General features: G+C 41.4%; 4 protein-coding genes across 5 annotated transcripts in view; 1 reads left to right on the top strand and 3 right to left on the bottom strand.

The window, feature by feature from the left end:
* Positions 1 to 22,199, bottom strand: part of LOC120431017 (clavesin-2-like) — a 292,456-nt gene that overhangs the window by 76,530 nt on the left and 193,727 nt on the right. The gene's annotated exons all lie outside the window — the stretch shown is intronic.
* LOC120431313 (protein Star) overlaps positions 1 to 22,199 on the bottom strand; it is a 236,535-nt gene that overhangs the window by 117,408 nt on the left and 96,928 nt on the right. The gene's annotated exons all lie outside the window — the stretch shown is intronic.
* On the top strand, positions 3,691 to 5,825 carry LOC120431363 (zinc finger protein 236-like). Its single transcript, XM_039596495.2, has one exon. The coding sequence runs from the start codon at positions 3,965 to 3,967 to the stop codon at positions 5,474 to 5,476; it is 1,512 nt and encodes a 503-aa protein (XP_039452429.1). The 5' UTR covers positions 3,691 to 3,964; the 3' UTR covers positions 5,477 to 5,825.
* On the bottom strand, positions 13,332 to 15,762 carry LOC120431362 (peptidyl-prolyl cis-trans isomerase sig-7-like). The gene has a single exon (XM_039596493.2). It carries the CDS (start codon positions 15,599 to 15,601, stop codon positions 13,583 to 13,585), a length of 2,019 nt encoding a protein of 672 aa, XP_039452427.1. The 5' UTR covers positions 15,602 to 15,762; the 3' UTR covers positions 13,332 to 13,582.

Below are 22,199 nucleotides of genomic sequence, written 5' to 3'. Positions count from 1 at the left end.
TGTCGTAGAGGGCTCATATTTGGCATGAGTTCATCTCATGCATAGACAAACAAACGCTGAAAGTTTCATCCAAATCGGAGCACCTCGATACGACCTCTAGAACAAACCGAGCAATATTTACAAATACTGCCTCTTAAATGTCTTTAAGTTTTTAAATTGTTTTTAAGTTTTTTTGAAATGTTTTTATTTTTTATAATGTTTTATTTTTTTTTTTCTTTTTTTTTATAATTTTTGTTAATTTTTTCAATTTTTTTTTTATTTTTTTTTATTTTTTTTCAATTTTAATTTTTTTAAATATTTTTTTATTTTTTATTTTGTCATTTTTTATTTTTTTTTTATTTTTTTAATTTTTTTTATTTGTTTTAAATGTTTTTAATTTTCTTTAATTTTTTTTTTAATTTTTTTTAAACTTTTTTTTGTTGTATTTATTTTTTTTTCTTTTAGTTTAATTTTTTTTATTTTTTTCTTTTTTTTTTTATTTTTAGAATTTTTTTAATTTTTTGATTTTTTTTTTCAATTTTTTAATTTTTTGTATTTGTTTTATTCTTTTTATTTTTTTTATTTTTGTTTTAATTTAAATTTTTTATTGCTTTTAATTTTTTATTGTTCATACATAAACATACAAAAACAATTTAATTTTTTCCGTGCATGATTCAGTTTTTCGTGCATCATTACATTTGCCGCAGTAGCAAACCAGCAGAATAGCGGGTAGCAAAGTGAAATTCTGAAGAACTGAGAGCAAATTTGCTACCGCGACAGGTACCGTGGTGGGGTTGACGTCGGGTGGAAATTTGATTTGCTTCGATGTTTGCTACCCGCGCTGGAGATGCACTTAATCGTGTTTTTTACACTGAAAGAATCCAACATAGTAATCTCAAGTGTTATTTCACGTGAGTGTCTCAAAAAATCAACACGATAAAGTCACGTGCTTTTCCTTTGACCCATAAAAATTTTTCATGTCAAATTGATGTGAAAATCAATCGATATCAGCTGATCGTTAGCGAAAAACCTTTCACCCATTTTTTGCAGGAAGTTCACTTTAGATTCAAATGAATTTCACTTAGATCTGCCCCATTTGTCATTTCCTTTGATTTTGACGTGAAAATCACGTTAGATTGAAATGTTTTGGTTTTTGAATGTGGTTGGCGAAAATTTCTTCATAAGTAAGATGGCCACGAACGGTGATGGAGCAAAATTTGCTCTCCGTAGTGAAATGTTCATTTAGGGACAAAATTTCCTGAGTTCTTTAAATTATTTTGGTTTGAATTTAAGTTTTGTCGCTGGTGGTAAGAAAAAAAGAAAGGAAACAATAAGATTTTTTCGAAATTAATACAGATTAAATATTTTTTTCAGAAAACTAAATTCCGGCTAGCGGTCATCTTCGGAATCTGCTCCTGATAGCTACAAGTCCGATTAAAAGGTTGCAAGCTAAGCTCTGTTCCGACGGTGTTATGCGGATCTACCACAAGTGGCTCAAGTTTGGGCCATACATTGTCATCGAGGCGCTCAAATATTATTCCCTGCTGGACCACGACGGTCAAGTTGTTTTGAGAGGGCTCTCAAGTTAGCCGAGCACTTCTCGATCCGTAGGCCGTCCATAATGTCCATTGCGAATCTAAAATATTAAAAAAAAATAAACGTTATATTAAAATGAATTCGTTTAATAAATTTATTTAAAGAAAATCCATCAATTGTTTAAGACACCTAAACACCACCAGAAAACCATTTGATTTCCACAAAAAAATCATTGAAAATTTATGAGAAAAGCTTTCCAAATTCATGTGGTTCGTCACATGAAATTAACGTGTTTTTCATTTGAATTTACTGCGTGGTGAAATGAAAAATTTCTATGTGATTTACACATGACATTCACATGCAAAGTCGAATGGGGCAGATTCATGTGCAAAACATGTGACATTACTATGTGCCTTTCTTTCAGTGTATACCGTTCACTCAAAAAACTGTTCACCACAGTGCTGCATGAAAAGGTATGTGGTTTTTTTCCAAACCTATTCCCATGCGGTTGTGACATGAAATTCATGCATACCAAAAACCAGCTGACACACACATAGAAAGCAAGTTTGCATGGGTCACTGATGGATTTCACGGGACTTTCATGCAGCTTTTACTACATTGTCCTGTGCTTTTTATTGGAAATTAACGTGATATTCAACCGCAGCAGTGTAGTCGGTCGCTGGATTTTCATGCGTTGTTGCTTCGAGAGTCTTGTGGTTTATTACTTGTATACAATTCTTTTTTTTTCGTCTTTTTATGGAAGAAAAAAGGGGTTGTCTTTTAACTTTTTTTATTCACCAAATTTTATGTATCACTTTTACACAACGTTTCATTTTCACTTCACACTACATTCACAACATACTCAAATTGCCTTGTTTGCCGGTGTAGGAGGCATTTTCTACGAACAATCTCACACTCACACGCCTGGTTCTCCTTTGCGGAACGCGGGTCAGTCTCTCTGGTCACTTTAGCGATCCTCCTTCTGCCGGACGCGACCAGTGCCTACCTTCTTCCTGGTTTGTTTGACTCTCTTGTCCTGGACCGGCTTTATGTTACGCTTGGCCATGTTGCGGTGATTTGCACCGACGTTGTTGCACTGGAACTTCGGTTTTCCTGGCCTAGATAAAAGCAAATGAAAAAGTTATGCAAAATACGACGAAATAATGGGGAAAATGCTTACTATTGCATCAATAAATCTCACTTCGAAAAACAGCGCTGAAATGTTCCGGCGCAAACAGAAAGAAAACAAAAACAATGTTACTTTGATGAGAATCAGCAGCCAACTGACCGTCCTCAGACTTTCAGGCCCATCTCAAAATTTGCAGACAGGAATTTCACGCAACCTCAAAAGCTTTGTTCATCGCCATCATTTTTCACTTCAATGTTGCATGAAAAGGCTAGTGACTTTTTTCCATAGCAGTTTCCATGTGGATATGACAAGAATTTCATGCGAACCAAAACACAGATGACTGCATGCCACGCCTCCAATTTTTCAGGCATGAATTTCACGCAACTTTAGTTGTGTGGGTGAGGGTTGCGTGCAAATCAGGTAGGGTTGACATGAATGCACTGCGACAGTTGCATGATTCATGTAAAACGTTGTTCTGGATTGAAAATTATCTGCCACCGGAGTTTTCATGCAACCCTGTGGTTAAAGATTTTTTGAGTGTTGTACATAAAACCTGACATATGGCTATAAGACTCTACACTGAAACCCCAACCATGGTAGTTGCTACCATATTGTAGGGTTAAATTGAAAACACGCACCGACGTATTTTTGCTGAAAACATTCCGTGCTTGGATTGACTGATTAACACAGTCAGTTTTACTATGTCGATAGCGGTATGGTAATTTTAACCCACCAAATTGGAGGCTCGAATATCGAGAGAATGATAATGATTTCCTTATTATTACCATGCAATTTTGTGGAAGCATGGTACATTTAACCATATTTGCGTTTACTTCCACCAAAAAGCCACAGTTAATTTAATAAGCAGCATTTTCATCAAATGTTCTTAAAATTACCATGGTCGGGCTTTCAGTGTATTTAAAAAAATAATACGTGTTTCAGGTCTGCTTGTTTGTTTCATTAGCGTACCATAAAAAGATTTTGTTCCATTTTTGCCATAAAACTTCTCCTCTCTCGCGCTTTGTTTACATTCCCGTTCTGTCAAAATGTCAGCGACGAAAGGGAGAAGAGTGAAAACGGTGAAAAATAGCCAAATCACAGCGTTTAGAATTTTCAAGTGCTTGGATTTAGTGCAATTTTCAATGAAAAAGTGGTATTTTCTATCAAAAATGGCATTATCGGAAGCGGGCGGACGTTAGTTCGTCGAAAAACGTTCGAGAGGTGTGTGAATCAAGGGTTAAACATCGGATTTTGGGTGTTTGTAACGATCGGGCGAGTGAAAAACATAAACATTAGAAGTGAAAAAAATATTCAAATAAGATGCAATCGCATTACACCCTCGCCGAAGAGGAAGATCCGGACGTGCTGGCCGAGGACAACACGCGGCCCTCGCTGCCGGAGGATTTTCCCAACTTCCGGGACTTTCAGATCGAAAAGATGGTCCTGCACTTTCGCGTCGTGACGGACGGTTCCGAGCAGCGGCTCCGGCTGGGCTTCAAGTGCAAACTGTGCCACGAAGTGTTCAACAAGACGATGCAACTGCTGGGCCACATCCGGAACCACTTTGAGGACCACCACAGCTGCCGGGACTGCGGCAAGTACTTCTTCGACACGAACAAGCTCAACATTCACAAGAGGGCCAAACACACACAGGCGCTCCGCTGCCAGCTGGGCTGCCCGAGCTACACGACGTCCAACATCAAGTGTCTGCAGACGCACTACCTGCGGTATCACTGCGTGAAGGTGCGCCCTCGGGAGATGAAGAAGATGGACGCTCTGGGGTCGCTGTTTCGCGTCAGCGAGGATCCCGAGTCGAAGATCCGAATACGGCGCGGTCAGCTGGCCGATCAGCAGCGGGATTTTTCCGAGGTCGCCGGATTGCTGTCGGTGCAACAGCAGCAACTTCAGCAACAACAGCAGCCGCACCAGCAGTTGGGACAGATTCATCTGCAGCAGGTTGTGACGGTGGCGGAAGGTGCGAGTGGTGACGGGGATGAAGAGGAGGACGGGGAGAATGAGGAAGAGGTGGAAACGTCGGAAGAGCAAGGTGATGCGGAGCCGGAGCCGGAAGAGGACGAGTTTGACGAGCTGGACGATTACGAGCAGCCGGTTGAGTGTTGCGTTTGCGACGTGTACATTCCGAACGAGGAGATCCTGCGGGAACACGAGGAAGTCAGTCACGCTAGTCCGTACAGTTGTAAGATTTGTTCGAGTGCGTTCGAACAGCTGGAAGATGCTCGCACTCACTACGAAACGCACGAGAAGGTTCCGGTTCTGCAGAGTGCGCCGCAGATTCAAACCATAACATTGACCCCGGGTCAGCACCTGCAGCAAGCCACCATCCCAATACAGCACCAACAGCAAACAAACCCGACCCCGACCATGACCACCATGATCATCATGCACAACGGGACGCCCGTGCTGGTCCCCGTACAAACCTTCGACAGCAGCCAACTGGTCCCGGCGGCGTTCCCCTCTCACCAACCTACCCAAGCCCAACATGCAACAGCCCCGCCAGGCACGGCCACCCTCACCCCAATAACCACGGCCTGGCCAATCGGCCAGTCGTTTCTACCCGTTCAAAATCAAATCGAAATCATTCCAATCCACCAAGCGGCGGCCGCGACCGCCGGAACCGCCCCCATCCAGAACATCATCAACGTGAGGCACCACGACCCGGGGGCGACGGCGACGCCCCAAGGAATTGTCATTACGCCCATCGATCAAAACTACCTGAGGCATCAGCAGGCACTGCAAGCGCAGCTCCACCTGCAGCAACAGATTCAACAGGCGCAACAGCAGCACCAACAACAGTATCAACAACAGTCTTAGAAGAAGGTAGGAAAATTGTAGAGATTGTGCACCCGCGAATTCAAAGTTGAGCCGCGCATTGGCCAAAGCGTATCATACAAATTCGGTTTTTAAATAATTATTTGTCGTAATTTCGGCCGTAAGACTGCTTCATGTCATGATCAACGATAAGTTATTTTTTTTAATTTTATTCGAATGTTTATCACTAGTTTTACAAGAAATATTATTTTATTAACGAGCAAGTCAACGAATGCACGGGGTAATAAAATTTGTTTTTCGTTTGTTGTAAAAATCGTACAAACCGTTTGAGTTTTGCTTCGGAAGCTTCGAAATTGCCTTCGCTAGAGAATTCTTCGAAATTTATGTTAACGTCTTGAAATGATTTCATCATCATTTTCACAAAAAGGAGACAGGGGAGCTCAGCATTGATTCCCTTCTTTGTATCGCGCAGTATATGTGTATATGGAATGACATTTTAGAAGGCCGTAAGTCATTTAAAGTTTTTTGTATTTCGTAATTTAAATATTGCTGTATTACGGACCGGTTGCAACGTTTCAAAAAGTTGCCAAAGTAAACTTGTAGCAAATTTGAAGAGCTTTCTGAAAAACACACTGAAATAAAAAAAAACACTTCTATGATATTTTTTGATCTTTCAGTTTAAAGGCTGATATGCAGATCGGAAGAAACGCAAAACTCCATACAAAAAAACGCCCAAGAAACGGTCAAGGAAAGGGTCACGAAATGATTTTTCTTTAGCGGCATGCAGCTGAAAAGGTACAGAAACGGAAAGTGGCGTTTGACGTTTCTTCGCGCGGTGCTTGTTTGTAATATGTTTTGATAAAAAAAAATCAAAGAATTTGAATTTTACTTTTTGAATGCGACTGAAAGTTACAAACGTTTTAATAATTTTATATTCGTTAGAATAATAGAAAATCCCGGCGAATCTCAAAATGCGGAATCTTGAAATTAAAAGGACAGATTTAGTTTTTTGGTCGAAACGGAGTAAAAAATAGAAGTTGTCTTTATTGCTGTTGGCCCACGTGTCGCAAAATATTGCTAGTACCAACCAGAAACCTTTGGATTGTGAGTTCACTGCACTCACCGATTAATCCACCCTGGCGGGAACGAAATAGGGGGATGGCGTCGCTATTTTTAGACCACATTTTCCACTTTTTCTCATCGAAACCGACTACTTTATCGACTTCATTTTGCTGGGCGAGATAGGACGCCGTCTATTTTTAGACGATGACTCAGCACTTTTCCACTCTTGCACTTAAAAACACCAGATGGCAGCACGATGTAACGCCACGTCCCTATAATATAAGAAGAAGAGATAACATGTTTCATCACTACGGATCAATTCACTGCTAGAGTGTAAACCTTCTGATGACCGACTGCTTAGCGTCCCAGACCACCACCAATCCCAAGGTGTGAGTTCGAATCCCACCTGATTCATTTTAGTTTTTATTCATATTCAAATTCCTGATTCCAAATTTCAAAGGTACCGACCGGGATTTGATCCCTAAACCTTCTGTTTGGGAGACAGAAGCCGTAACCATTAAGCCACGGAGCCGGTTAAGGCGTGATCAGACAAATCTCGTCTCAAAATTTGCCACCGGGACCTTCTGGGATCGAACCCAGGCCGACTGGGTGAGAGGCAATCACGCTTACCCCTACACCACGGTCCCGGCCTAAAGGTGAAAAGGTCCAATAAACCAAATTTTCAGTTTTTGCTTTTTGGGTGTTTTTGAAACCGCCTTGAGTCAGGGTATTAAAAACACCCAAAAAGCAAAAACTGAAAATTTAGTTTGTTGGACCTTTAAAAAAAAAAAAAAAAACTCCAGATTTGTTTTCAAAAATTGAGTATCGACAAAAAAATTTTCGCGGGCTAAAAACAACATTTTTCATTCCGTAAAAAAATGAAATATTATATATTAATATTAAATATATATTGAAATATTGGGTAGAGGACCCAGAAATCGCCCACTTTATAGTGGCAATCTAGGAAATTTTATGAGAATTTGATGACAATTAATGGTTTTTGGTTCTATTTGTTGTAGAACGTTGATAAACTATTTGATTTTAAGTTTCCACAAGATTTTTATCATTTACATGTTCATTTTTGATAAAATTTTGCGTTTTAATAAAGTGCTCCGAAGAGCCTATTTTCGCCCCCCTAAATCTAATTTTCGCCCACCCTTGGAACCAGTTTTCGCCCACGAAAAAAATCAAGAAATCAAATGAAATTATATGACACAAAGCTAAGGAAATATGGTCTCTTATTGATACACAACATGTTCCCGAAGCCAAATTTCATTGATGTGCACATATTTTGTCGTACAGTATGTAAAAAAAGTATTTACACCCCTCGGGCACTATGCACATTTTGTGATTAAACATGTAAACAATTTAATGTTGACATAAACCTAGTACTACGTTTTGTTCAGAAACTCATGCCGAACATTTTGCTGCAAAAAGCTCATGAAAAGATGTTTTCTATAAAAAGTTATATAACAAATACTAATACAAAAATAAATAAGGTGCAAAAAAAGTTTGTACACCTTTCGAAAAATTAACATAAATAAAGTTATTTGTTGACAAATCACCATAAATCCAGTCTCCCAACTCCAAATAGGCATCATTGACTGATTAAAATTATAATTTGGATTGAATATAAAGTTTACTAATTACTTAGTATAAAAGTTTACATAACTCTTGAAATTCTATATAAAACTTATCTAAACTTAATTTTGCAAACTTTAAATTTAACTAAATGTCAATATATTACCATAGAATTGATAAATAAACATTCTGGAGTGGGTATAACACCGTTCTGGGGGTCTTTGTATTCAATCCAAATTATATTTTTAATCAGTCAAGGATGCCTATTTGGAGTTCGGAGACTGGATTTATGGTGATTTGTCAACAAATAACTTTATTTATGTTAATTTTTCGAAAGGTGTACAAACTTTTTTTGCACCTTATTTATTTTTGTATTAGTATTTGTTATATAACTTTTTATAGAAAACATCTTTTCATGAGCTTTTTGCAGCAAAATGTTCGGCATAAGTTTCTGAACAAAACGTAGTACTAGGTTTATGTCAACATTAAATTGTTTACATGTTTAATCACAAAATGTGCATAGTGCCCGAGGGGTGTAAATACTTTTTTTACATACTGTACATATTATAAATTAAGGTTCAACAAATCCTAGGAGTTTTTTTTTCAGATATCCTACTTATTTTGAGATTCTCTGTCTATTATGTATAACTAAAACCAAAACATGTTCTCACTAAAAAAATATGACTGAATCAAAATGTGTGATAGAACTCATGTGTCCCTGTTCACCCAAGATAAGGGTACACAGTCACAATTAGCTCCATGTTGTTGTTGATTTTGTTAGGGGAGCTTTAACCCTATGGGTCATTTGCTCCCGAATTGACTCAATATAAAACATCGAGTACCTCTTAATAAAAATATTAAAGCACATGTGTAACTACTTCTCCATCCTCTGCTTAATTTGTTCTCCTATGTACCAGTAAACTTTTACAACATTTGAACCAAAACCCCTTATGAATGAAAGTAATTAAAATGATTATTTATTTAACCTTTAAAAATAATCTAGAATGTTCCAAATATATTTTCAAGCACATTTCGCTGCGATTAGAAAAGTTTTTATGGTAAACGAAAACTGGTTCTAGATAAAATCTTAAAACACAATACTAGATTTCGCCCTGGTCGAAAATTGGATCGAATGTTTTTTCATGACCCCAGAAATCGCCCACTTTATTTTATTGAAATAACCTTTGGTAAACGTTTAAAACAGGTAAATCACTAGATTTTCATGAAATTCAGACATACAGTGAACTAATGAATCATTATTTCACATTATTTTCGGACAAAATAAGTTGTTTTCCCTCATTAACATTATTACCCGCTGTAGTCTAAATAGACAAAAATATGGCGGCTGCAGTAAGGCTTTTTTTGAAATGCTTATAAAAACTTAATAAACAATAGAAATTTATTAGGAAAGTTTCAATTAGTACTAGAAATGAATGAATATGTAAACCTGCATAATGAATTCAACCAAAAAACGGTATGAGTTTGCAAAATACAGATTAAATCCAGTAGGTGGGCGAAAACTGGAGCAGGGCGAAAACTGGGTCCTCTATGACAAAACTTGGATTATTGGCTACCATGTGCTGAAGAAAACTGAATTCAATTTCAAATAATGTCCGTATCTTTCAAATTGAATGCTATTTTTTTCGAAACATAGAATAAAAAGAATGAGTAAATAAGCAAGGATGCAATGGGTAAAAGTGTTGTTTTTTTCAGGTTAAATTTGAGGGATAAAATCGTTCTTCAAAAAGGAAAAAAATGTAAGCAAAATCGTCAGATTAAAAATAGAGACCGTTGCAAATATTTTTCAAAAATTAAAACAAATGTATCATGTATGTTTTTTTATACACTTCAATATCAAATAAAAAAAAAAACGAAGAAAAAATGATTGAAATCTGTTTATCATTATTATATTTAAAAAAAAATATTGCACAGCTCTGCAAGAGTGTTTTTGCATTTTTTAACCCTAAAAATATTAGCAAAGAACAAAGAAGTTTTAGAAGCGCTTTTAAAACAATTCAATTTAAAAATCTTAAATTTTTCGTGGCCCTATTTTCGATCAGAAAATTCCTTCAAAAGATAAATATTCTCGAATATTCACGAACCATTTTGGCGTGGACAGCTGCCAAAATTGTCTATGATCCTTTCAAAAACACCAGAGAATAATCGTTTCACTAAAAATCAAATTCGAAGTTGTATGGAACTCGTTGCAAAACTTTGATTCCTCAGTATCGTTGCATTTATCCAACGAGGCCACGCTTAAAATATGTTGCAAAATGATGATTTTTTCAGCACGAGTCGTAGTCTCATTCGATGAATACAACGAGTGCTGAATTAATTCGATTTTTAATACTAGTACCATACTTTTTGTTAAACCTCCTTGAAAAATGATTTTTTGTTAAAATACATATTTATTTTTGCGTCCATGCTTATGTAAGGTATGCACTTCGGAAGAAACCCGGCCAAGAAAAATTTCAAATGGGAAGCAGCGGTAGCGAAAGCAAGCCAGAAAGGGTGAAGAAAAGCCCCAAGAAAACGTTCCCTCTCTTTTGTTCTGCCGTTCGTAAAGCTGTTTCTTAACCCCCTTTCTTTTGAACAGCATAGTTACCGCCCCCTTACATCAATTTATCAGATTTGCTGACCCAACTGTGATTACTGGAAAGTTTGTTTCCTCATGCTTTGCAAAACCCTTGATGACGTTGTTCTGAAAAGTTCAATTTTTCAGAATTGTTTTCCTGCGACGTTGTGAAAAGTTGAACTTTTCGTAACCGAAATATGTTTTATGATGAACTTTTCAGCACTCTTTTTTGGCATTTCGTCGAAAATTTGATAATTCACAACGGATTAGGTTCGTAAAAACAGCATATCGTATCAAGGTGCGGTTTACGACTTTAAAATTGCAAAATTGTAGCATTTTTGAGCGATCAAGATTCTACTTTGAACTGGAAGTCTTACTGTGATTAACCAGTGCAGGGTTGTTACGGGAGAGTCGAAAAAAAAAATCCGCGCCAAATCCGCGCCGACCTAAAATCCGAAACCGCGCGAAATCCACGCAATATAAAAAAATATCGCGACCAACATTTAAGAAATTTTATTTTTTAATGAAGAAAAACTAATTTTTTGATTAAAAAAAACTCGTTTAATGTTTAAAGGCTCCAAAAGAATGAAAGCAATAAATCAATTTAAAAAAATCCTCAAGAGATGGTAAAGGCAAGGGTCATGAAAAAAAATCTTCAAAATAGAAAATACAATTTATTTAAAAACCTAAAAAATTAACTTCAAAAATATAACCTCAAAATTAAATCAAAATCTAAAATTATAATATGATAAAATTTTAAATTTCAAAATCTAAGAATTTTTATACAGTTTGTAATCCAAAATCCTCGCTAAAATTTCACTCCGATAGAAATTTAATTTCCGATATTTAAAATAATGTCTTCTCATAATTTCAAAATCTCTTACATAAAATAGGACTTCAAACATTGTGGAATTCAAGAATTTAAGAACTAAGAATTTATAAATAAAAACATTTAAGAATTTACGAATTTAAGAATTTTAGAACTTATAAGCTTAAGCATACTAAAATTATTTTAGATTTGAGTTTTTTTTTCATATTGTTTTGAATTTGATATTTTTTAGTTTTGACTTTTTAATTTTGATTTTTTTTAAATCTTCAAATTTTCGATTACCCAAATTTTTGGTATTTTGAGTTTCAGATTGCTAAAATTTTGAATCTCGAAATTTCAGATTTTTTAAATAACGATTTAAGAAATTTCGAAAAAAAAATAATATGTATTTTGATTTTTTTTGTGGTAATAATAAAAACTATTAAAACATTTTTTTTTTTCGTTTTTTTTTTATTTCTGGAGCTTTGAATTTGGAATGTTCTGATCTTTTTATTTTCGCCAAGAATGTTTAAATTTATAAAAAAAAAATTTCTACCGATTAAATTCCATTCCAAAATTTGAAAGTGGAGGCCAGCTTCTGTTACGTCCAATCAAGCTCATATTTGGCGCCCACCAGAACAATCCCCAATCAAAACTCAAAAGAAATTAAATATTTAGAGCCGGAGATGTTAAGAAATGACAAAAAACATATAAGAAATAATTTCTACATAATCTTCATCTTCATTTTTCGACGTTTCGTACTAAGAAAATACAAACAAACATTTTCAGAAGAAAATTCAATTAATAAAAATTATAAAATTCTTGCACTCAAAGGAAATAACAAATTATCGTAATTCCTGATAATATTTTTCTTAATAACTTGAAAGTAATTCTATCCCTCTCAATTAATTTATTTATCAAAATTGCCATCCGCGCGAAATCCGCGCCTGAGCAAAATTAGCCAGCAAATCCGCGCCAGATCCGCGCTGTCCGCGCGAAACACGCCATCCGCGCGATCTGCGCCGTTCGTAACAACCCTGCGTGCTATCACGTGTAAAAAAATACTTACCAACATTCTTATCTAAATGAACAGTTGATCCGCAGTTGATAGTTTTAAACGAATGCTTTTATTGCTTCTTTTTTTTGCAAACCCTAACCATACTTACATGACCTTACGGGTAGTGAATTCTCGTTCAATCGCCACACGATGATGTGCAGCACCATCCGGTATCGCCCACCGCTAGTTCTCGTTAAACCGTCGAAGCCGTACCGGAAATTGCCGGAACCAGGATCCACGTTTAACCCAAACCATCGAACGCGTGGTACACCGAATTCTCCTCTCGTAACCTCTCAACACCGCGCGCCACGCCGGGTGGAGACACTATCGGAACCAGAACCGGAAGAGGGGGAACCACACCCCTCTCTTCGAGACCATCGAACGCGTTGCACCACCATCTCGCCTCGTACGTTTCGAACGCGCAGTACGCCCAACTGGTCTGGTGTTTGTTCCAAACGAGTTGCAACAGAGTTAGTGCTTTGGGGTTTGAAAGGTGGGAGAGTTGCTTTTGGACAAGACGAAGAGTCAGAGAGGGGAACTTACCGAAAACTTTTGAAAAGATGGTACAATTGCAACAGGTCTAGGCAAATCTAGGACACGGATCGGATCGAGGCCGTTACGGAACTCTGAACTCTAACTCTAGAGGAGCGAACTCAACCGGGAACACGAGCTTACGCGCGTGTGAGTGTGTGTGTGTGCGTGGTTTGGACTGTCGGAACCTGTTGCTGGAAAAAAAAGAAGAGATTCGATGGCAGAGAGAAAGGATTATCAAATCTATATTCAAAAAAAAAAACAAACAAACACACTCGCGGGATATTTTTTGCACAATCGCAGTTGCTTTTTATCGTACACATCGTTGTTTAAGGTTTTACATCTAAGATTTTTTTTTGTTTTCTCCAGTGAAATGTTCATAGTTCAATCATGTCTGTGTGTTCAAGTGTTAAGTTCATCCTAGTCGAGAAGACGGTTTTATATAGCCAGCCGGAGTTTTGTCCTCCCCCGGCCGAATGCCGCTTCCCGATGGTAATAAAAAAAAACAGGCAAAATTCAAAACTTCATCGCGTTTCACTTGCGGTCCTTCTTGCTTTTCTTGCTCTTGTGTCTGCGGTGCCGGTCCGATCCGCCGCTCCCGTCGGACTCCGACCCGGACGAGTACCGTTTGCTGCTGCTGCTGGGTTTGGACTTTTTCTTGCCGCTGCTGCTGCTTCGGCGGCGGCGTTCCGAGTCCTTTCGACGCCGGTCGTACCCGTCGGACGATTCCGCGCCGGAGTAATCGCGGCTGCGCCTTCTCGAGTGGCGAGACGCCGGTCCCGGGGACGGCGACAGGTTACGTCTGGGGGCGATGGGTTCGGGCGAGTAGGACCGCTGGCGGTGACGAACCGGACTCAACGAGCGCGAATCGCGACGGCGCAGCGGGAGGGGGCTTCGCGAGCGCGACACCCGTCTAAATGGGAGCGGACTGCGGGAGCGTGACCGACGCCGCAGCGGGAGTGGACTCCGTGAGCGGGAGCGTCTTCTGAAGGGCAGCGGGCTGCGCGAACGCGATCTACGCTTGTTGCGGAAGGGCAGCGGCGAACGGGACCGGTTACGGCGACGGTTTGCCGCAGATTCACCACTGCCTCCACCTCCTCCTCCGGGAGGAGCATTTCGCTTGATGAACGACGTCGGGTACGGACGGTTCTTGTAGTCCACCATGCCGGCGACGACGCGGATGTCGCGCCCGTTGCGTTCCTCCATGTGGGCCGAGTTATCCTCCGAGAGTTGAACCTTCTTGTCGGACTTGCCTCCTCCTCCTCCGCCACCACCACCGCCTCCTCCACGACCAGCACGGCCACGACGCCACGGGGACCGCCTGCGACGCTTGCCACCGCGATGCTTCCTTGGTGTACGCCGTCCCCGTCTTGGGCTGCGCCGAGGGCTTCTCCGTGAGCTTCTTGTACGCGAGCGGCTTCGCCGAGACTCCCGCTCGGATTCTTCCGCAGAGCTGGTAGATTTGCGCAGTCGACTGGGGGCTCGCTTGCGGTCACGCCGCTCGTCCTTGTACTCGATGTCCTTGAACGACTTCTTGTCCGCCCCGTCCAGATACTCGATGCCTCGACCCTTGCCCCGCCAGCGCAGCTTCGCCACCGACTGAGAAAAGTCCACGTGAATGCGCCGGTCGTCGATCAGCACATTGTCCATCTTGAAGTACGCGTCCTCGCACGATTTCTTGTCCTCAAACTCAATAAACGCATACTGCAGCGAATCCCCCGAGACCTTGTCCCGGATCACCTCGCAGCCCACGATCTTCCCGAACCGGCTGAAAATAATCTGCAAATCGTCGTCCGTTGTGACCGGGTTCAGCTTGCACACAAACAGCACGTTCTCCGGCGGTGCCATCTCCGCGTCCGGAATGTCCCCGACAATCTCCAGAATCGTAGCCCGCGCCTTGGCCTCCTTCTCCGCCATCATCTCCGCAATCTCCTCCGCACTTTTCCCCTCCGTATCGTCAATCTCCTCGTCCGCCGCAATCCTTCCCCCGGCCAACCGCTCCGCCGACGGCGACGGCGACCGACTCGGCACCCGGAAGCCCCGCGGGTCCTCGAACGGGTCCTCCAGCACCACCGTGTGCGTAACCCGGACATCCTTGTACGGCCGGTGCTTCTCGTCGCAAATCACCTCGCTCAGCTTCCGCAACACTTCATGACCCTCCGTAACCTCCCCGATCACACAGTGTCCGCCCCCGTCCAGCGACAGCAGCTCCGGACCCAGCGTAAAGAAAAACTGCGACCCCAGCAAACCCTCCCCGGCGCAAACCATCGACAGCAGGCCCGGCTCGGTGTGCTTAATCTTCGGCACCGTTTCCCCCTCAAAGTAGCGCTTGTGTTTACCTTCCAGCACGCCCCACACCGACGAACCGCCATCGCCGGAACCGCTCGGGTCGCCCGTCTGCGCGATGAACCCGTGCTGCACCGTGTGGAACAGGTTGAAGTTGTAATACTTGAGCTTGCACAGCTTCAGGAAGTTCAGCGTTGCCCGGGGACGCTCCTTCAGGAACAGATCCACCGTAATGTCCCCGATCGTGGTCTCGATCACGACGGACATCTTGGTGGCGGCGGGGGACACTTTCTTCCGCGCACTTGAAATAGGACGCCGACGATTTTACAGAAACCAGGAGAAATTGATTTTTTTTCCTTCGCGCGGATAACTTGATTGGTGAAAATGCGCTGCTGCTGCGTATAAAATGTCACCCGAAAATCCGAAAAGAAGCGCGTGCGGTGGAGAGCAACTGTCAAACGGATACCTCGAGCGAGAGGTAGCGCACTTTTTACACGCTGCCTGGGAAAAGTAAGCATTCGGGAAGGAGTTGTTACACATTATTGGAAAGAGGACCTCAGCACCCAACTTTGACTTTGCTTGATACATATGTTATTCAACCCTTTGAAAGTCGCATGTTTTGGCGTTTCTAACAAATGTCCTCACAAAGTACGCCGTACAAAGGTAAAAAATTATAAAAATATATCTAAATACAGAGCGGATTCGATAATTCGAATTAAACTGCTTTCGAATGAGCAAATCCGAGTTTGCTAATAGAGTTATCTACGTGCGTATGTATTGCGTGTACGTACACGAAGGATTTTTAGGTTAAAATTTGTACCCGCCAGCAAAAACAAATGGTGTGCTAGTGTGTGTGAGATCGGGCTTAGTTAGCTCTATTGGAACAACTGATCGCTGTCAAAACAAATGTCAAAAGCACGAAACCACGTGACACTAATGGTACGTTCGTTTGAACAGCCGGTGCGGCACTGAGTGCCACACTTGTCGGTGCCAGTTTTGGTTCCATCGAACGTCATTTGTCAGTTTGCGTGGAACTCGCATGAAACTGAAAAAATATCGAGTGCGGCACTAGAGTTTCAGTTCCAAGATGGCGGCGAAACTCGTGCGGAACTAGCGCGAGTTTCTTCAAAGAAACACTTTGACAGCTCTGGGTGCGGCACTCAGTGTGGAACTAGCCATCAAACGAATGTACCATAAGTGATCCCAAATTAACGTCTTTTTAGCCTAAAAGCCCTTATTTCGGGTAGAAAGTGAACTTTTAAGTTTTTTGTCGACCTAGACACTGAGTGATCTCAAATTAACGTTCTTTTGGCTTAAAAGCCCTTATTTCGGGTAGAAAATGCCCTTTACGTTTTTGGTCAACCCACACAATGAGTGATCTCAAATTAACGTCCTTTTTAGTCCTTATTTCGGGTCCTATCCAGATTTTTAAGCGAAGATGGCGTTCGATTGGTGAACGTCCGAACTGTCAAAATCACGCAGTAGCACCAACATTAGAAAAAAAATGTGGCCGTCATGCCATGGTACACCTTTTTTCGCAATGTTGGTACCACTGCGTGTTTTTGACATTTCGGGCGTTCACCATTCGAACGCCATTTTCACTTAAAAATCTGGATATGTCCTTATTTAGGGTAGAACATGCAGTTTTCAATTTTTGATTTATTTGTACAAACAAATATATATTCAACACCATTGTTCGACAATTTCTGAACACGTGGTTTCAAGCTTTTGATAGCTGTTAGTCGTTCCAATCAACGAATTTAGATTCGTTCATTTGAATGCAGTGCCGAATTCGTTCTGTAGAGGAAGAAGAAGTTCAAAAATTCAAATAACCATGAATTGAAAAAAAAAAATCTAAAATCTGAAAATTGTATATCAAATATTACAAGAAAAGGTGTTCTAAAATGAAAAATCAAAATAAAACAAAATGCCAAACAACAAAATTTGATGCCAACATTTCAAAAAGCATCATGTGCACACCATCCTTTTTGAGAAAAACGCATTTGAATGTTGAGCATCCATTTTCAATTCCCATTTTAATATAAAAGCAAAATAAGATGTTCTAATGATAACAAACGATGAAAAATCTTGCTTTTATTGATACTTGATCATCCAAATTCAATAAAACATTATTTCCGTAATTTTATTTGAGAAAAACAAACATAACTTCTTTTGAAATCACCAACGTCTATATCACCCTGCTTTCATTGAGGGGGACGCTTTGTTATGATTCGTTTTTCTTCGCCGAATGTACATAGTGCTTTTTTCATGATGCTTCTTTTTCGTCACGAGGTTCATGTAGTCTTTTGTTTGACAGGTTGACAGGGCTATATAAACAGGGACTGCTGATGGCAGAGATTTTGTTTATGTTACTTTATTTAAAATCATTATTAAACAGACTTTACTGAAGTAACTTTTGCTCATTTTTGGTGGCGAGGTAGCTTATTAGGAGTACTTTCAGAATATTCAATAACCCAGAAAGTGTCAAATTGTACATGATGCCTTTTGAAATGTTACCGTCGAGTTTTGTTTTCTCCTGAAATCTATCTTAGTGTTGAGTCGTGTTTATATGTCGCTATTTCCGAGGCTATTTCTTTTGTCGCGGTGTTTTGTTACAATTGTTGGTCCTAAGCATGTTATAAAAGTTTACCAAAAGTACAATAGTAATATTTGTGTTAATCCTTTAGGACTGGTATGCTCTTCAAAAGAAAGGGGGTCAAGAAACAGCTTTACGAACGGCAGAACAAAAGAGAGGAAATGTTTTCTTGGGGCTTTTCTTCACCCTCTCTGACTTGCTTTCGCTACCGCTGCTGCCCATTTGAAATTTTTCTTGACCGATTCCTTCCGAAGTGCGTACCTTACATTAACCATTCCATAAATTGAGTAAGGGCTCAAACCTCACTTGTTTGAAGAAAAGGGTGAAGATTGAAAAAAATAGACAGTAAAAGAGAATATATTTTATAAAAAATCAAGAATCAATTGTATGAAAATGATGATTGTATTTTAAGGCTAGTCTGCAGCTCGGAAGGAAAGGGGTCAAGAAACAGCTTTACGAACAGCAGCACGAAGAAGAGGGAGCGATTTCTTGGGGCTTTTCTTCACCCTCTCTGACTTGCTTACGCTGCCGCTGCTGCCCATTTGATTTTTTTCTTGACCGGTTCCTTCCGAAGTGCGTATACCGCTTTAAAGAATAAACATTAGAAGCTGCATGTTATAGATGTAAAATTAGACAATAGTTTATAAATAGAGAAAAAAACAAGCTTAGATTATATCAATGATAATTTATAGTACTGATAAAGTATTATTAAATAAATAAATTCGCAATAAAATCAATAAAGATTTGGCAAATGATTAATAGACATAATATTACTAGTACATTAAGTAAAAGTATATTTTTAAGGAAAAAAGGTGCAGGTGGTTATGTTACACATGACCAGTATGACAAAGAACTTTGCAAGATGGTTTTTGAAATTTTCGATTACATTGTCTGGTCCAAATTTCCCAAGATTCACTAGATTCATAATTACCATAAAGTTTGATACCCATATTGCCCCTACTCTTATGGTTCGGCAAATGTCCCCCCATCGGAACATCCCCGGGGCCTCCGGCCACTTCGGATTGTGGCCACTGCTGTTGAAATGTCAAATTTGATATCCAGTATCAAAAATCATAAAGTTTAATACCCATATTGCCCCTACTCTTATGGTTCGGCAAATGTCCACCCATCGGAACATCCCCGGGGCCTCCGGCCACTCCGGATTGTGGCCACTACTGCCGAAATGTCAAATTTCATATCCAGTATCAAAAACCATAAAGTTTGATACCCATATTGCCACAACTCTTACGGTCCGGCAAATGTCCCCCCATCGGAACATCCCCGGGGCCTCCGGCCACTCCGGATTGTGGCCACTACTGCCGAAATGTCAAATTTCATATCCAATATCAAAAACCATAAAGTTTGATACCCATATTGCCCCAACTCTTACGGTCCAGCAAATGTCCCCCCATCGGAACATCCGCGGGGCCTCCGGCCACTCCGGATTGTGGCCACTACTGCAGAAATGTTAAATTTCATGTCCAGTATCAAAAACCATAAAGTTTGATACCCATATTGCCCCAACTCTTACGGTCCGGCAAATGTCCCCCCATCGGAACATCCGCCGGGCCTCCGGCCACTTCGGATTGTGGCCACTTCTGCCGAAATGTCAAATTTCATGTCCAGTATCAAAAACCATAAAGTTTGATACCCATATTGCCCCAAATCTTACGGTCCAGCAAATGTCCATCCATCGGTCATCCGCGGGGCCTCCGGCCACTCCGGATTGTGGCCACTACTGCCAAAATGTTAAATTTCATGTCCAGTATCAAAAACCATAAAGTTTGATACCCATATTGCCCCAACTCTTACGGTCCAGCAAATGTCCCCCCATCGGAACATCCGCGGGGCCTCCGGCCACTCCGGATTGTGGCCACTACTGCAGAAATGTTAAATTTCATGTCCAGTAGCAAAAACCATAAAGTTTGATACCCATATTGACCCAACTCTTACGGTTCGGCAAATGTCCCCCCATCGGAACATCCGCGGGGCCTCCGGCCACTCCGGATTGTGGCCACTACTGCCGAAATGTCAAATTTCATGTCCAGTATCAAAAACCATAAAGTTTGATACCCATGTTGCCCCAACTCTTATGGTTCGGCAAATGTCCCCCCATCGGAACATCCCCGGGGCCTCCGGCCACTCCGGATTGTGGCCACTACTGCCAAAATGTCAAATTTCATGTCCAGTATCAAAAACCATAAAGTTTGATACCCATATTGACCCAACTCTTACGGTCCAGCAAATGTCCCCCCATCGGAACATCCGCGAGGCCTCCGGCCACTCCGGATTGTGGCCACTACTGCCGAAATGTCAAATTTCATGTCCAGTAGCAAAAACCATAAAGTTTGATACCCATATTGCCCCAACTCTTACGGTCCGGAAAATGTCCCCCCATCGGAACATCCGCGGGGCCTCCGGCCACTCCGGATTGTGGCCACTACTGCCGAAATGTCAAATTTCATATCCAGTATCAAAAACCATAAAGTTTGATACCCATATTGCCCCAACTCTTACGGTCCGGAAAATGTCCCCCCATCGGAACATCCGCGGGGCCTCCGGCCACTCCGGATTGTGGCCACTACTGCCGAAATGTCAAATTTCATATCCAGTATCAAAAATCATAAAGTTTGATACCCATATTGCCCCAACTCTTACGGTCCAGTAAATGTCCCCCCATCGGAACATCCGCGGGGCCTCCGGCCACTCCGGATTGTGGCCACTACTGCCGAAATGTTAAATTTCATGTCCAGTAGCAAAAACCATAAAGTTTGATACCCATATTGCCCCAACTCTTACGGTCCAGCAAATGTCCCCCCATCGGAACATCCGCGGGGCCTCCGGCCACTCCGGATTGTGGCCACTACTGCCGAAATGTCAATTTTCATGTCCAGTATCAAAAACCATAAAGTTTGATACCCATATTGCCCCAACTCTTACGGTCCGGCAAATGTCCCCCCATCGGAACATCCGCGGGGCCTCCGGCCACTCCGGATTGTGGCCACTACTGCCAAAATGTCAAATTTCATGTCCAGTATCAAATACCATAAAGTTTGATACCCATATTGCCCCAACTCTTACGGTCCAGCAAATGTCCCCCCCATCGGAACATCCGCGGGGCCTCCGGCCACTCCGGATTGTGGCCACTACTGCCGAAATGTCAAATTTCATGTCCAGTATCAAAAACCATAAAGTTTGATACCCATGTTGCCCCAACTCTTATGGTTCGGCAAATGTCCCCCCATCGGAACATCCCCGGGGCCTCCGGCCACTCCGGATTGTGGCCACTACTGCCAAAATGTCAAATTTCATGTCCAGTATCAAAAACCATAAAGTTTGATACCCATATTGACCCAACTCTTACGGTCCAGCAAATGTCCCCCCATCGGAACATCCGCGAGGCCTCCGGCCACTCCGGATTGTGGCCACAACTGCCGAAATGTCAAATTTCATGTCCAGTAGCAAAAACCATAAAGTTTGATACCCATATTGCCCCAACTCTTACGGTCCGGAAAATGTCCCCCCATCGGAACATCCGCGGGGCCTCCGGCCACTCCGGATGGTGGCCACTACTGCCGAAATGTCAAATTTCATATCCAGTATCAAAAACCATAAAGTTTGATACCCATATTGCCCCAACTCTTACGGTCCGGCAAATGTCCCCCCATCGGAACATCCGCGGGGCCTCCGGCCACTCCGGATTGTGGCCACTACTGCCGAAATGTTAAATTTCATGTCCAGTAGCAAAAACCATAAAGTTTGATACCCATATTGCCCCAACTCTTACGGTTCGGCAAATGTCCCCCCATCGGAACATCCGCGGGGCCTCCGGCCACTCCGGATTGTGGCCACTACTGCCGAAATGTCAAATTTCATGTCCAGTATCAAAAACCATAAAGTTTGATACCCATGTTGCCCCAACTCTTATGGTTCGGCAAATGTCCCCCCATCGGAACATCCCCGGGGCCTCCGGCCACTCCGGATTGTGGCCACTACTGCCAAAATGTCAAATTTCATGTCCAGTATCAAAAACCATAAAGTTTGATACCCATATTGACCCAACTCTTACGGTCCAGCAAATGTCCCCCCATCGGAACATCCGCGAGGCCTCCGGCCACTCCGGATTGTGGCCACAACTGCCGAAATGTCAAATTTCATGTCCAGTATCAAAAACCATAAAGTTTGATACCCATATTGACCCAACTCTTACGGTCCGGCAAATGTCCCCCCATCGGAACATCCGCGGGGCCTCCGGCCACTCCGGATTGT

The sequence above is a fragment of the Culex pipiens genome, chromosome 2 (assembly GCF_016801865.2).
Source record: "Culex pipiens pallens isolate TS chromosome 2, TS_CPP_V2, whole genome shotgun sequence".
Lineage (NCBI taxonomy): Eukaryota > Metazoa > Arthropoda > Insecta > Diptera > Culicidae > Culex > Culex pipiens.
This window is presented reverse-complemented; position numbering and strand designations above follow the sequence as displayed.

Coding starts and splice junctions, on each gene's coding strand:
- LOC120431362 (XM_039596493.2), bottom strand. CDS start 15,601: ATGTCCGTCGTGATCGAGACCACGATCGGGGACATTACGGTGGATCTG.
- LOC120431363 (XM_039596495.2), top strand. CDS start 3,965: ATGCAATCGCATTACACCCTCGCCGAAGAGGAAGATCCGGACGTGCTG.